Here is a 15516-nt window from a genome sequence, read left to right as displayed (position 1 = left end):
CGATGACCTTTTGCCATCTCTCTGACAACTTGAAAATTCCACGCTCGTAGAAAGTCTGATCCTTTTCGGCCAAAAACTGAGTTAAGCGAGATTTTACAGCGTCATCATCGTTAAAAGTTTTACCACGAAGGGAGTTGTCCAGGGATCGAAATAAATGGTAATCCGATGGCGCGAGATCAGGGCTATATGGTGGGTGTAACATCAATTCCCAACCAATATTCATCAATTTTTGCCGAGTGGACAAAGACGTGTGCGGCCTAGCATTGTCCTGCTGGAAAATGACACCTTTACGATCGACCAATTCTGCTCGCTTTTCCTTGACCGCTGCATTCAATTTGTCCAGTTGCTAACATTCACGGATAATAAAAAATAACATAATAATAATAATAATAATAATAACAATTTTATAATATAATATTTACGGATATCATAAAAATGGGAGTGAGAGACATCTATAACTGAAATCGGCAATTATTTAGTTGCCAACCCAATAGAATATACTATTTAATAAGAATATTATACCACAGTAAATCACGTACCAGACGTATGTCAAGTAGTCCAGGTGGACCTGCCCGCCGATGTTCGCTATGTAATTGAACAAAATTTGTTGCATCATGAAATGCGAATTCCAGAACCAATATCCGCATAATCCATAAAGCAGCGAAACGTTCAAACACGTAACGCTATAGGTCGTTATTATCCACGACAGTATAATACGATAATTAATGACAATGCCCAGTTTCGTTGTGTTCTCTTCCAAATCAGCGATCTTTCGATTCAGTTCTGGGATCTCCTTGAAAAAGAAAAGCAACTGAGTGACTTAAAGCGTTGGAACAATGCTGAAATTATTTTAGCGACAGAAAGCGAATTTCCAGACCACCGTGCAAGGGTGCGTTTACGTTGGATCGATCGAAAACGCTTGAAAGACAACGTAGTTTTGGAATCAAGATACTCGAACAGTTTTTATCTATTCATTCGTTTGTTTCTTTATACGAAAAACTGGGTTTCTAGGATCCTGGGTACGAAAAATGCTTGCCTACTTTAACGACACATGCAAAGCTTACCTTCGAATGGCGGCAGTTGAAGACATGTATGCAGAGGAAGCACACACAGTTGACGATTCTCAGAAACAAATAAATACTTTGTCCTACTCGCATGCGATCTTCGAAAAACTCGTATAGATACACCGCGTACAAAGCATAACATACGGAGAACACTGTGATCCCTTTATAGGAGTGTTTTAACAGGCTCCAAAATTTTGTGTTGGAATCACAGAGCGGTCTTAACGCAGTTATGCGATTCACTGCGATGACAATCCGGGTAGCACTTGCAAAACTAGTTACCTCCATTGGCCGATCTTTCACTTTATTTTTACGTTCAATTTCTCTGCGTCGAAGCCCTCTAGCGACGATAAAATCTTTTTTCAACGATTTTTCATTTCTTCTTAAATCCTTCGCGCTTCTTCGAAATTCTTATTGTTCAGATACCATAAGGTGTTCTCTGATCGAGCAACGACGTGTACAAACGTGTTTGCTTCTTTCCTCGTACTAACACGTGGAAAACGTGAACATCCTATATACAGGAATCGCATATTCGCATCATTATAAAGAGAGTTCGATGGTGCGTGTGTTCCTGTAACGTTGCACAGGCAATTCATTTGCCTGAAACGTGGCGATCACGAATGTTAAGGAAACACGATGGTTCGTTCGTCGCATTTCAGAATATTGCATTCGCTCCGCGAAATTGCTGGGTAACGTACTCACGGAGCTTATCGTGATCTATCGTCGATTCGTATGTTACGAGTACAAAGCGATTTGTTGGCGATAACTATTGTATATTGCACGAGTTTTTAATTCAGCGACGACTGTGGCATGCGAAATTTGTCTTATGAAAAGATACAATCGATTTCGAAGAGGCGAACAGCGAGGACAGTTTGAAAAATCAGTGTTGCAAGATTAAGAAATGATAAAAAAATAAAATTAATATTTTCGTCGAAAGTATTAATTAAGATAGAAATCTTCATCCTATGTTAAGAAAGTTTACTACTACCAAGAATGTGCACGTGTGTAACACGTTTTTAATTTTTGTTCATAAGTGTACACACACGTATAACATTTATGTATACGAGAATATAATCGTCTTTCTACCTATGCACATTTGTTTAAACGTCAAATTAAAACATCGATGCTTCAAATAAATGTTCATGCATAAAAAGAAGTTTGTATTCTTGTAACAGTAAAGTGTACAAAATGGATACGCGAATCAGAATCTCCATGTGTAGGATGCATCGAATAATATAATTAAATAATTATATTTATATTATTATATTTGCAAAATTATATAAATATATAATTGTATAATATATAAATACTTATATAAATATTTATATATATATAAATATTATATTAAATAAATACTATATATATAAATACTTATATTATACAATATATAAGTATCTCGAGAGAAAATTCGTTGAACGTAATAATTTGGCCAGCCTCTGTAATTATAAATATGATCAAGAACTCGTCAGCAAAGAGTTTAAATTTATTGACACGTTCCCTTCGAATCGGGATGATGGAAACCATCCCCCTCTGGCCGGTTACACGGCGAAGCCGCGTGCCACGCGAAGAGGAGAACGAAGGGTGTTGAGAGGGCCGGGGGTAAAATAACGAACCGTGAACTATCTCATGACACTTGGAACCGCCAGAAACATTAATCAGGTGGTGGTAGTCGATTTGAATGCGGTCTAGATGGTTCGGTTTACCGGCACAGAACTGTAATCAGCGACACGTGACCACTGTTCCCTCCTTGAATCGCGGACATTGCGCAACCTTGATCACTCAGTTATCCACCCTTTGCTCGTCTATTGCGATTCGTCTGAACAATTTGAGCAATTGCAGTGCTCGAGCATAAAGGCAGTCCCCTTCTGTAATAGTTCGAGGTTCTATCCAATGTTTCCTTTTGTGTTGTTACCCGACGGCGATGTTCCCGCGACGCGATAGACACGAACTTTACCTTCTAATTAATGGTTAAATTGTGGATTCAATGGTGGAAAATATACAAAAGATAAAATACAAAATTCAGGTGTACGAAAAATATATTCTGCAAACGTTTAAGAATATTTATTAATCATTGTTTCCTCATAAAATTAATTATATAATTCGCATGATTCTTGAGAAAGTTAGGGGTGGTGAAAGCGTAGGTTAGAAGAATCTTCGCGCGTAACAATAGTAACATAAGTTTTTTAAGTAAATGCGGAGTTTTCATAAATAACTTTGACATAATATGACACGTAAAAGTGCAGACAGGAAGTCAATAAATAAAAAAAAAGGACACAGGTATACTGGTTATTATTACAAAGCTGTACACAGGTTTTGCATTATAGTCTCTGCTTAAATAAAGATATTTGTTCATCTATATCCCACGAAAGTATTTTTATAATAATCTTTATAATAACTATAAAATAAAAAGTCTGTTACCGATTATTTAACGATATCGGATATAAAGTACTGATAAAATGTTAATGTTCTCTGCAGTGCGAAAATGGCAGTGAACGGAATAGTGTAGGAAAGGGAAACGTAGTATGGATTTCCTTGGAGGATCAGGTGTTGAAGGAGGAACATCTGCGCTGATGTTCGCGACATAATAATCTCGTATCCCCTCCAAATTACTGGCTCTACTATATAATCAAGATTATATAAATACGAATATTTAGAAAAGTTGTTGGGAAACACAAATACTTAAACACAGTTAAAATATATTATTGTTAAAATATCCTTCTCTATTTCGATGTGAATATATGCATTTTTATCGTCTGTACGAATGAAACGTGTGATTAGTTAACTTCATTAAATAAATAAATTGAAAAAGGATGCAATTCTTTCTTACTATTGTATTTTCTTCACGCTTTTAATGTTTATGATATTTATGAAAAAATTGATCTACCACGATCTTTATGTGATTTATACTATAAATACAATGTAAGCGCAAGTATAAATATAATCTGAATGGCATTCGTGTTGTAAGCATATAATATATAGTCATAAAAATAATATAAAAAGTAGATATTTCTTCTACTATGCATTATCACGTTCTTTTTTCAATATTGAAAGTTTAGTATATTTCGAAAATCTATTCCCAAACTCTTACAGCTCGATTCAACGAAGTAACTGTGATTTCAAGAATATTATATAACAATAATTATTGTATTATATGAAACTACATTAATTATATTCAATCAGTAATATATAAATTTCTTCCTAATTCGCGCTTAGATTACGCAAAAAAATTGACAATTTGGGAAGAGGAGATACGATTATTCGATTATTCTTGCGACTCATTTTTATACTTATATATATTATTATTATATATATATATTATAATTATGAAAACGAGACGCAAGAGTCGAATAATCGCATCTCCTTTTCCTAAATTGTCCATATTTGTGCGCAGTCTGGGCGCGAATTAGGGAGAAATTAGGGAGAAATTACTGTACTAAGAAATAAAGTACTCTTGTTTCAATTTACGTCATTTTCACTACACGAACCTTTAAGTTTTGCTAAACAAATGCTTCATTTATTAACATGTGCTATCATTGCCCCGTTCCCCTCTGCTAATTATTAACCCTTTGCAGTCAAACGGTAACTCCGAGGCGCCACTGCAAGTTGCCACACCATTCTTCAACACAGTTCTCGCATCATTAAATTTCTCTGTGTCCAATAAACCGTTCCAAGTGCGAATGTTGAACGAGCAAATGAGCTCGAAATGTTACATGCACAACAGAAAAATAACGATCAAAAGTAGCAATATACTACAGCTCGGTTCTTGCCTTGGTTCCGAGATGAAAATAACTTCGACCGCAAAAAGTGTTAAACAACGAATGGAAGAGAAACAAAGAAAGCGACACGAAACAGGCGACTCCGTCCAAGCACGAGTGTCCAACCTGTACGCGTGCAACCATAAAATTCTTGCGCAAAGGTCGCAGACAGAGGCTAGAATCGAGGTCCAGGAACCCGAGGAGCTCGCATGATCGATAAAATGGTCCACCCACTCGCGTGCTCGCGTGCCAGGTTCCACCGTTTTCGGTGGAACCGACAGAATGGCGGGCGGTTTAGGGCGGTCCCGCAACCCCTGTCCGACGATCCGATTGGCGAGCTCGGGGATGTTGCGAGAGGCAGACGCGCGAACGGGTCGCGAATGACGAAAAGCGATAGAATCTGCGGGGAAGGCGTGGTTCAAGGGTTCGAGGGGTGATCCTGCGGCCAGCGAGGGGTTGCGGCCGGCGAGGGGTTGCAGCCTACCCACGGGAAACTCGGGGATCTTATCAGAAGTGCCGTTGATCTCGCGGAGTATTCGTCCTTGATCCATGGTTCGGCAATTAGGGCTTTGAAATAGTGAGACGGAAACATCGATCGACGTTTGCGGATAAAAAAAAAATGGTTCGATAGAAGCGTTTAGGCTACGCAGAGTTCCCCGTCGTACGAAGACTGTGGTTTCGCGAACGAACAAAGTGATCCGAGGAGATGACAGCAGAAACATCGACTACGTCGACGGGGCTAGCCGTGGAGGAGACTTAAATGGCTCCTTGAAGAGGACTGCCGAAACCGGGCGACGATTTCATGGTCAGTGAATTTAATTAACCGCAGCAATTCGATTAATTGGTGACGTACACTTCGGAAATTTCGTTTGAAAAATGGGGCTTGGAAAGATTTGAGCACAGAGCGAACACCCTGCGATGCTACTTGAAACACACACACACACACACACACATATATACGCCAAGAAAAGACTTTAAACTTCTGACAGTTTTCCTGTCTGTATTTTAAGTATTTTCGAAAGAATCGATAACATAAATGTGGCACCGCTGATCGGATTTCGTTCTCTCCGTTAAAATATTTACCGGGCGACGCGTCTCGAAAAATTCCGTCCGTGGCTTTTCTCCGCGCAATCCGAACAGGATCGCGTCGATCGCGTCATAAAATGCGGCAAATAATCTAGCGGATCCTCTGAAATATTCAAATAACCGCGACCTGTCCATACAAATCGTCGAATTTATCATAAAAATCAGATCGCGCGAGACAAGGGGATATCCCCGGTTAATAATTGAACGCGAACTCTCCGCATTCACCGCGGAACGGCGACGATTTTTTGAATTATGCAACGCTACCTTTCGTCAGTTGCCATCGAATTGCTTGGAATTTAAGAGCCCGTTGGGGATCGGGGCTATTTCTACTTTAATACGTTTCCGTTCGTCTCCCGATTCTTTGGTCACTTCGATGCTTTATTCATCGGCATGCTGTTTTTGTTCTTCTTTAAAAGACGGCGTTGTTTTTTCTTTTTTGGGAACGCGAAGTACGCCGCGAAGTCTAATCGGAAAGTGCTAACTAATAAGTAATACGTATTTTAGCATATTTTGTTGCAATGACAATGGTTTCGAAACGTTGGTGGTTCGTCGATTTACACGTATCGACAAAAGTTAAGAAACATATCGTTAACGTTTGAATAAAATTTGATGTTTAATAAATATATGTCTTATTAAATTAAAAGTACATCGCAAATAGCATAAGAGTAAAATTTGAGACTTTAATAAATACATATACATGTTATTCAATTAAAAGTACATAGCTAATAGCATACGCAAAATTGGATGTTTTAATAAATATATGTCTTATTAAATTAAAAGTACACAGCAAATAGCATACGCAAAATTTGAGATTTTAATAAATATACGTCTTATTCAATTAAAAGTACATAGCAAATAGCATACGCAGAATTTGATGTTTTAATAAATATATGTCTTATTAAATTAAAAGTACACAGCAAATAGCATACGCAAAATTTGAGATTTTAATAAATATACGTCTTATTCAATTAAAAGTACATAGCAAATAGCATACGCAAAATTTGATGTTTTAATAAATATATGTCTTATTAAATTAAAAGTACATAGTAAATAGCATAAGCAAAATTTGAGATTTTAATAAATATACGTCTTACTAAATTAAAAGTACATAGCACATAGCATAGCAAAAGCATATAGCGCATTGTTTATATTGTAATATTATCTTATTTTAGTGAAGAAGACAAATAAAAAGGGTACAAAAGAAATACTAAACACAGAAATAAAATTATAAAATTATAAAAAAATAAGATTAATATTTTCGTCGACACGAAACAAACTTTTATATTAAAAAATGTTGCGAATAATATGCATCTGTGTAGCAAAAGCATGTAGCGCATTGTTTATATTGCAATATTATCTTATTTTAGTGAAGAAGACAAATAAAAAGGGTACAAAAGAAATACTAAACACAGAAATAAAATTATAAAATTATAAAAGAACAAGATTAATATTTTCATCGACAGGAAACAAATTTTTATATTAAAAAATGTTGCGAATAATATGCATCTGTGTAACATAACAACTTTTGTCGATAAATGTACTTTAGTAAATTTTTCAATACTAGCTACGTACTAAGTTTAATTGCAAACTTATAAATCACACCGAGCTGGACCAAACGACTTGCATTACTTCGTTAGATCTTTTTGCAGAAGATTTTGTCAGTAAACTTCCGACGGATGTTTAAGTACAAATTACTCCGCCGTGCGACGATACAATTTTTCCCCGATTCGATCAAGTTCGAGATAAACAGAAAACAGCACAAACAAAAGAAACACCCTCGGAAAGTAACCCTTTCCGCGTGAACGTCGAAACATCGTGTCGCAAATATTTGATCAGGTTATTATTTTTCGCGGCGGGAACCTCTCGTTCCGAATTCGGATGTGATTCCCGCGGGACTGTCTGACGATTTCAGCCGAAAGCCACGACTGATATTTTCACGCCCGGCGCGCGTGACAAGGGGGTGATAATGCGAATTAAATAATTCCATTACGTTCGTGCTGCATCGAGGCTGTTCGTTCGCAAATAAATACCTGATCTAATTTCGACGATTTTTTTCTTCCAATAAAAATTCATGTCGCGAAGCCGACGTAAATAACTTATTTTATTGCAATGATGTCGAATACGGAACTAAGTACATATCGCGGTTCGATTCTGACAAGATTTATAAATAAATTACTATTTATACAAATTAATTGAATGTAACGTAACACGTGAAAGTACAGACAGAAACTCGATAAGCAAAAAGAGTGGACGTTTTCACTTTACGAGATGTTAACGACAACGAACGATAAATATTCGCAGCAGACTCGATAGCAGAGTTCAAGTTTACCTATTGCAATCACTTTTTTAACTTTATCGAGTAACATAAATTATAATGCAGTTGTAATATAATTTTGTAGGCATTTTTGTAAACAATTTTAAACGCTTAATGAAATGTGTTTGTGAAGGGTTGAAACCGAAGGGTTAAAATCTATTGCAGAAATTAAATCCTTTAGATTCTACAAAGTTATAATGGAATTCGGTTTACAGAAAAGTATTCCAACAAAAAGTGATTTGTAAAGATAATAAAATTATTCTCTTTAAATAAATTCTCTTTGCACTAAGATTTCTATCACAGTTCTCTCTCTCTCTCTCTCTCTCTCTCTCTCTCTCTCTACGTTGATTAGCACTTCTCTACTCTTAAGATTATTTAAAGGTTATGTTTCTAAGTTATTGAAATTCTATGTAATCCTTTACAAGCAATGCCCGAATAAATTTCTTAATCCAAGCATATATTACATTAAAAATTGTGGAAAGTCTAAATAAATACAGTTTCGTCATTTAGCGTTAATAATCACCCTAACAGAATGAGAGAATTATTCGTTCCTGCTAAATTCGATTCTTCTGTTATCAAAGTTCGGGGATGAAGGTAAATGAAGGCATAGGAGAAACAAAAATTCTCTCATTCTGTTAGGGAGATTATTAACGCTAAATGACGAAACTGTATTTATTTAGATTTTCCATAATTTTTAGTGTAATATATGCTTGGATTGAGAAATTTATTTGGGTATTGCTGGTAAAAGATTACTTAGAATTTCAACAACTTAGAAACATAACCTTTAAATACATTCATATTTAGCAGATCGCGTACAAAATCATGTAATCAACACGAGCGTTGACTCGTTGTTACAGTGCCAAAGGGTTGACAACACTTCTATTCGATCGAATAAAAAAACGATAACCATTTGATGACAAACGATAATCATTTCCCTGTTCAGATGTCACATATTTCACCTTCGATACGTTAAATTTCAGAAGCTGGAAACAATAATGGACGTGCCTCTTGCGATTTTTGTTCTGCGCGAACCGCCGAGCTTCCACGCGAGACGAGGATAATAATAATCAAGGGTGGGATTATCGAGAGACAGGCAGGAATTTGTGCAGGCCACCGTTAAGTTTCCTCTGTCTTTCGAACAAAGTATACAAATGAAGAATTCCATGACGAGCAGTGGACACGGGGTTGTCGTGAACGGGACGGGTGCCCCAGGTGTGGGCACCCTCTCGAGAGAAGAGAGACGTAGACGCAGAAGAGCGACGCAAAAGTATCGAACAGCTCACGCCACACGGTAAGTAAAACACGTATGATGGTGTAGGAACACTGCGAGAAGGTCCGAGCTACCCGAAACTGGGCGAATTCCCTGGACGAATTGTTGTATTAGATCCTTGAATTAATTCCCTTCGTTTCTCGATAGAAAAACTCTTACTTATTTCACAAGAACCGCTAATATTTTATTCAAAATATTCCCCTTTAATATCGTTATTTTATTTATATTTATTTATATTCTTCAGTATTGTTGTTTAATATCCGAAATATCGTTCTTTAATAAGAAAAAGCCTCCCCCGACATTTCTGCTCGTGCCTAAAATTGAAATCATTTGATCAGGGTTGAAGAATGTGGAAAATGTCATCAAGTATTAGTTAACTAACTGAAATAAACGAGATAAAAGAATAAAAAAATAGAATACATATTATTCGATAAATATGAAGTGAATTATGCCCGAGAATGAACCAAAGGCACCGATCACCTAATCGATCACCCCACAGTAACCAACTCCACTCTACCCTAATTTATATATATAAATTCATATCAAATTATCACTTTAAATAGGATTATTTCTGAAGCAACTTTGAAGAATAATTTGAAAATAATATTGCTCATGAAATAATTATGACGAATAATATTGTAATAATAATATTAATAATATTATTATTATATTCATAATATTAATAATAATAATAATAATAATATTAATATATAATAGGATAATTAATATAAATAGGATTATTTCTGAAGCAACTTTGAAGAGTAATTTGAAAATAATATTGCTCATGAAATAATTATGTCGAATAATATTGTAATAATAATATTAATAATATTATTATTATATTCATAATATTAATATTAATAATAATAATAATATTAATATATAATAGGATAATTAATATAAATAGGATTATTTCTGAAGCAACTTTGTAGAGTAATTTGAAAATAATATTGCTCAAGAAATAATTATGTCGAATAATATTGTAATAATAATATTAATAATATTAATATATAATAAATATTAATAATAATAATAATAATATTAATAATAATAATAATAATAATAATAATAATAATAATAATAATAATAATAATAATAATAATATTAATATATAATAAATATTAATAATAATATAATATTAATATTATGGAACTAGCTAACAAAACATCAATGGCGTATCTATAAAAAGTAATCAATTAGCATCTCCCCCATTAATAACATATAGGAACAAACTAAATAATCCGTCTTTGCAGAGAAAGGGTGAGGGTAGAGGCCTTCAATCTAGCCTTCGCGGAGCTCCGAAAGCTGTTGCCCACACTGCCGCCAGATAAGAAGCTCTCGAAAATCGAGATCCTCCGGCTGGCAATTTGCTACATCGCCTATTTGAATCACGTTCTTGACGCTTGACTCCAGTGGAAAGAAATTCTATTTTTACAGAGCCCGTTCCAAGCGTCGACGCGTCGACTACACACCCTCAACCCTTGTACACTAATCACGGAATTGTTGCGTTACACTTGTGTCTCGTGAATGAAATCGGGCCGAGTCTGTCGTCCAATCACGGCGCAGAACTTAGCTGTAGCTCCGTTGTAATATAAAATGTTGCTATTAAATTAATTTATTATACATATATTTCTGTAACGAGAAAACAACGCGGCAAGCAACGAAGCGCACGGAAGCTCAACGATTGTCGCCTGAGACTAATGAAACTAATCGTTTCATCATTTCATTGGACATCATTCATATTGATATCTTCGATTTCAAACGTAGCTTTTTCGTTGTTGTTTTGTTGCTCGATTACTGCGAATTGCGAGTTACGAACTGCTTAATTATTATTATTATTATTATTATTATTATTATTATTATTATTATATTTTAATGTTACCAGTACACGGAATCGGCAATCGAATTTGTATATGTTAATCGACTTTGTATAGTTCCTGCGACTGTGTATTAATCACATAAACGAACCATTGCACTGCGCACGTCTGTCGACAATTGCAGAGAATGCGCTCGTTTTGCAACATATTGTTGCTTGAACGATCCGGCGGTAGGATGTTGCCCAGTCTATCGCTGTCCGAAATCAGTCTGGCTCGTTGCGAGACTGTCTGGTCACCGAAACACCATTATTTATTGTACTTCATGAATAAAGCATATGTGATCCTTGGATAAACAAGCGAAACCCAGTGAAATGTCAATTAAACCGCGCAGGTTCCTTTTCACATCTTACGGGATTTTCATAGCTTAAGCTCCGATTATAAATAATTTTTAAAAGGATGCAACGAATGTTACAATTATACAATAATATTTGAAAAATGCGTTCAAATTTTTTAGATAACAACGATCATTCTGTTCGAAGTCAGATCATTCTGTTCGGTGGCAGCGGTTCGAATATTTGAGAAGGAAAAATTACCGCTGATTCAATAATAATCAATTCTGATTAATCAACTGGCACAGAAAACGCAAGAGATATTTCTTAACAAATATTTCTAACAAACGCTGGCATCGCTTTGAAAGAGAAATTTCACTTTTCGCTGCAAACATAATTATGGTTTACCTCAACGAACGTCTGTTTTACCATCAGAAACCGTGGTTTTTATTGAACAGTGATTTCTAAAATAAATTTAAACAACTCTAACACGCTCTTTGATCATACACGACATCATCGTTGCAATTGTCTATCATTGTAGGTTCGAAAAATGAGAAAATGACAAAGAAACGAACATGGCGTCCGACAGATATTCCCATTCAACATCCTAAGGCAGGGGTGTCAAACTCGCGGCCCCGAGATGAACATTTTTGATGTCAAGTATCAGGACGTAAACAATAATTTAACTTTATATATGTTTATTACAATGTACTAAGTACTAAGTACTGGTTTGACACCCCTGTCCTAAGGGTACTTTCGGACAATCCTGTGCATAGATTATAATAGTGATGGTGTCTCGTCGATCTGGAGCCGATTTCTGTGTAACAGCGCTCAAGTATAGCTATTCGAAATCGACCAGAAGACTCGACGGCCCACTTAAATCAATCTTGTTCCGTGAATTAGCGAACCGTCCCAAGTTCGGTACCCCTGGGGATTATCGCGCCCCACGAGAACCTAAATCCTCTATTTCCCCGCGCAGTCCTCGTCGCCTAACTATGTATCCTCTCGCAATCGAACACGGTGTTTTCAGCGTGAAAAATAGTCGATTGTCGAGGTCTCCTCAGTCAACATGAATCACGTTCGACGAGCATGATATTCTTTTTGTAGGCATTAACAGCATTCGAAAACGCATGATTTTTAAATTGTTCCATTACAGGTGTAACCTTTGCCCCGAATAATTTCCTAGAAAACAAAGAAAAATATTTAATGTCTGTCTACATTTACATCAATGCTTAAATATTATTATTATTAATATTATTGTTATCGTTATTATTATTATTACTATTATTATTTTTTTATTTATTATTTATTATTATTTTATTATTATTACTATCATTATTATATTATGCAATGAATATTATAATTATACAATAATATTTGAAAAATGCATTCAAATCTTTTAGATAACGATCATTCTGTTCGGTGGCAACGGTTCGAATATTATTATTATTACTATTATTATTACTATTATTATTACTATTATTATTGCTATTATTATTATTATTATTATTTATTACGACTATTTATTAACACCCAATCGTCTTAACAGAGCTGCGAATAGACTCGCATAAGCACAATAAAATAAATAAAAACCACGTACATAAAATACAAGAAAAAAGTGCACATAAATTAATAGGTGCGTGCGTGTGTGTGAGTGCGATAAAATAATGTACAATTGAATATCAAACTTCCAACGCTGAACATTATTGAAACGGTCGTAGTTTCTAACGAACTAGCGTTTTGTTTCATCGACTAGAATATTTATAACCGATTACAATCACACGGGAGAATGATTCTGTTCGCTGGAATTTGTTAGGTTATTCAATTTTCTTATAGCAGCCTCCTCCTTTTGGCGCGTTCAATCAGTTGGGCGGAGCAAAGATTCGAACGATCGAGTGGGGATAGCGAAGAGGGGAGGGGATAGTCGTTCAGCGACCTTGACAAGTTCCCCGATCGTTACTGGCTATCGTTGAACGGAAAAGGCATTCGATCAGAATTGTCCGAAGAACCAACTTCGCGGATCATTGGTTTCCTTTCTCGTTTCTATCTGTTTTTTTCCTGTCACGCTTTGCGAGTCTCGGACCTGAGAGCCAGCCTTCTATCCACTGGGACTCGTAACAACGTCCTCGTAATTTCGCTCGATCAAGATACATCCTTATCGAATATCAATTTAACGACGAATTAGATGCAAGCATATCGATGCGAGCATCGATAACGCATGCTCGAAATATCGTCGAAATCGGTCGATTTTGACACGGGCGGTAAACAATAATTGAGCCGTTTATTTTGAAAGTGGCATAAGTCACTTTACCGTAATGAAAAGTGGCGATTTTTTCATGTTTATACGAAATTATTTATACTGAGAAAAATATCAGTATCCTGAGATAACAAATACAAGCAAATCTTCTCGAAAGTTAGCATCCATATTTTTCAACGTGTTAAAACGCAAACCCTTAAATATATCGACGTAAAAACAAAGTGACTCATGTCACTTTCAAAATAAACGGCTCAATTAAAGATCGCGAGAATCCTAGTTTTCTCCCAATTTCTGACTAGTTGAACTGCGACCATCGAGGCGCAGAATTTAAAGAGACTCCGCGACGAAGTATCAACAGACAGCTGAGATTTTTCTCGTTAAAATGAGTCCAAACACGATACAAATTGGATTACGTTCACCGAAAAGGCTCTTCTTATTAATTAATCCAATTAATGGCGGTGATTCAGTGGGTAGCAATTAAACCGATTTATATCGTGTTTGGACTCGTTTTAATCGGAAAAATCTCAACTGTCTATCGATGCTACAACACCGAACGCAAGATCAAACATAACTAGAAACAAAATTGTCTTGCTTACGTGTTTCATTCGTCCAGCCGTTGCATCGATGCACATCTGCTCGCCTTTTTCTCGATTCACTAATTTTCTATCTTCGTCCGCTGAGGTAAGACCACGCCGAGCTTGAAACACCGTCGCGAAAAAAAGAACAGGGCTGCACAGGTAAACGTAAATTTCGACGTGCGTATTTCCTGTAAATTTAATCGTGCACCACTGTATTCCGCCAACGCAGAACCGCATCTTCGCAACGAAACTGACGTTTTCCACCACGTTTCGCTCGAGGAATTCGTTCGAACACTGCAGATAATGAAATTAACAATCTTGTCCGCGTTTCGTCTTTAGCAAGTCGCGACGTTTTCAAGGAAAGTACCGATGGAAATGCAATGCTGTCAACATTAATGGACGATTCAGGCCAGTCGTTGTTATCGTAAACGTTGTTCCTCTTTTTTTTCTAAGCTCTAATGCAATTGCTTTCTTATCGTTGACAGTGCTGCGCGTTGAGCAAGGACAACAACAATTACGCGCGGATATTCACATCTGCACAGTGTGCTCGCGTCTCGGTGGGGTTGGTGGTAACAAAACTCGGTTCTCGTCTCTGGGCGAATCGAACAGAATAATTTGATGGTGCTTAAAAATATAGGATCGCGAGTGAATAGAACGTCCTCGTTTTGGGGATTATCGGGGACATATTTATTTGGCATCGGGGACATTGTTCGAGGGATTCGAGAGACGCGCGTTAATTGAAGCAAGGAAGGAAGATGAAAGCAGAAGGCTCGACGAGGACAGAGAATTTTGACAACGTAACGACGATTGTCGTCATGTTAAATCGCATGATAGGAGTGAGAACGTTCGACCATTCGAACACGCGGCTTTGGTTATTCTTGAGCTTTCTCTATAAAGCAATAATAGTATCGTGCTGTCTTTGTTTCTTATACTTCGATGGTACATACGAGATGACACTTACGTTTAACTATCTAGGACCCGTGGTATACATGACTATGACGATTCTCGGGGTAATGTCCATTATCTCCATGCAGATATTGGGCTGGCAG

The 15516-nt window shown here is 36.3% G+C and overlaps 1 protein-coding gene across 1 annotated transcript; it reads left to right on the top strand.

Moving 5' to 3' along the window:
• The first annotated feature begins 5307 nt into the window (after nt 1-5307).
• Nucleotides 5308-11665, top strand: LOC117223894 (Helix loop helix protein 4C). The gene is made up of 3 exons (XM_033476487.2): nt 5308-5621; nt 9197-9507; nt 10740-11665. Exons 2-3 carry the CDS (start codon nt 9368-9370, stop codon nt 10891-10893), a joined length of 294 nt encoding a protein of 97 aa, XP_033332378.1. The 5' UTR covers nt 5308-5621; nt 9197-9367; the 3' UTR covers nt 10894-11665.
• The last annotated feature ends 3851 nt before the right edge of the window (nt 11666-15516 follow it).

The sequence above is a fragment of the Megalopta genalis genome, chromosome 6 (assembly GCF_051020955.1).
Source record: "Megalopta genalis isolate 19385.01 chromosome 6, iyMegGena1_principal, whole genome shotgun sequence".
NCBI classification, from domain to species: Eukaryota; Metazoa; Arthropoda; class Insecta; order Hymenoptera; family Halictidae; genus Megalopta; species Megalopta genalis.
This window is presented reverse-complemented; position numbering and strand designations above follow the sequence as displayed.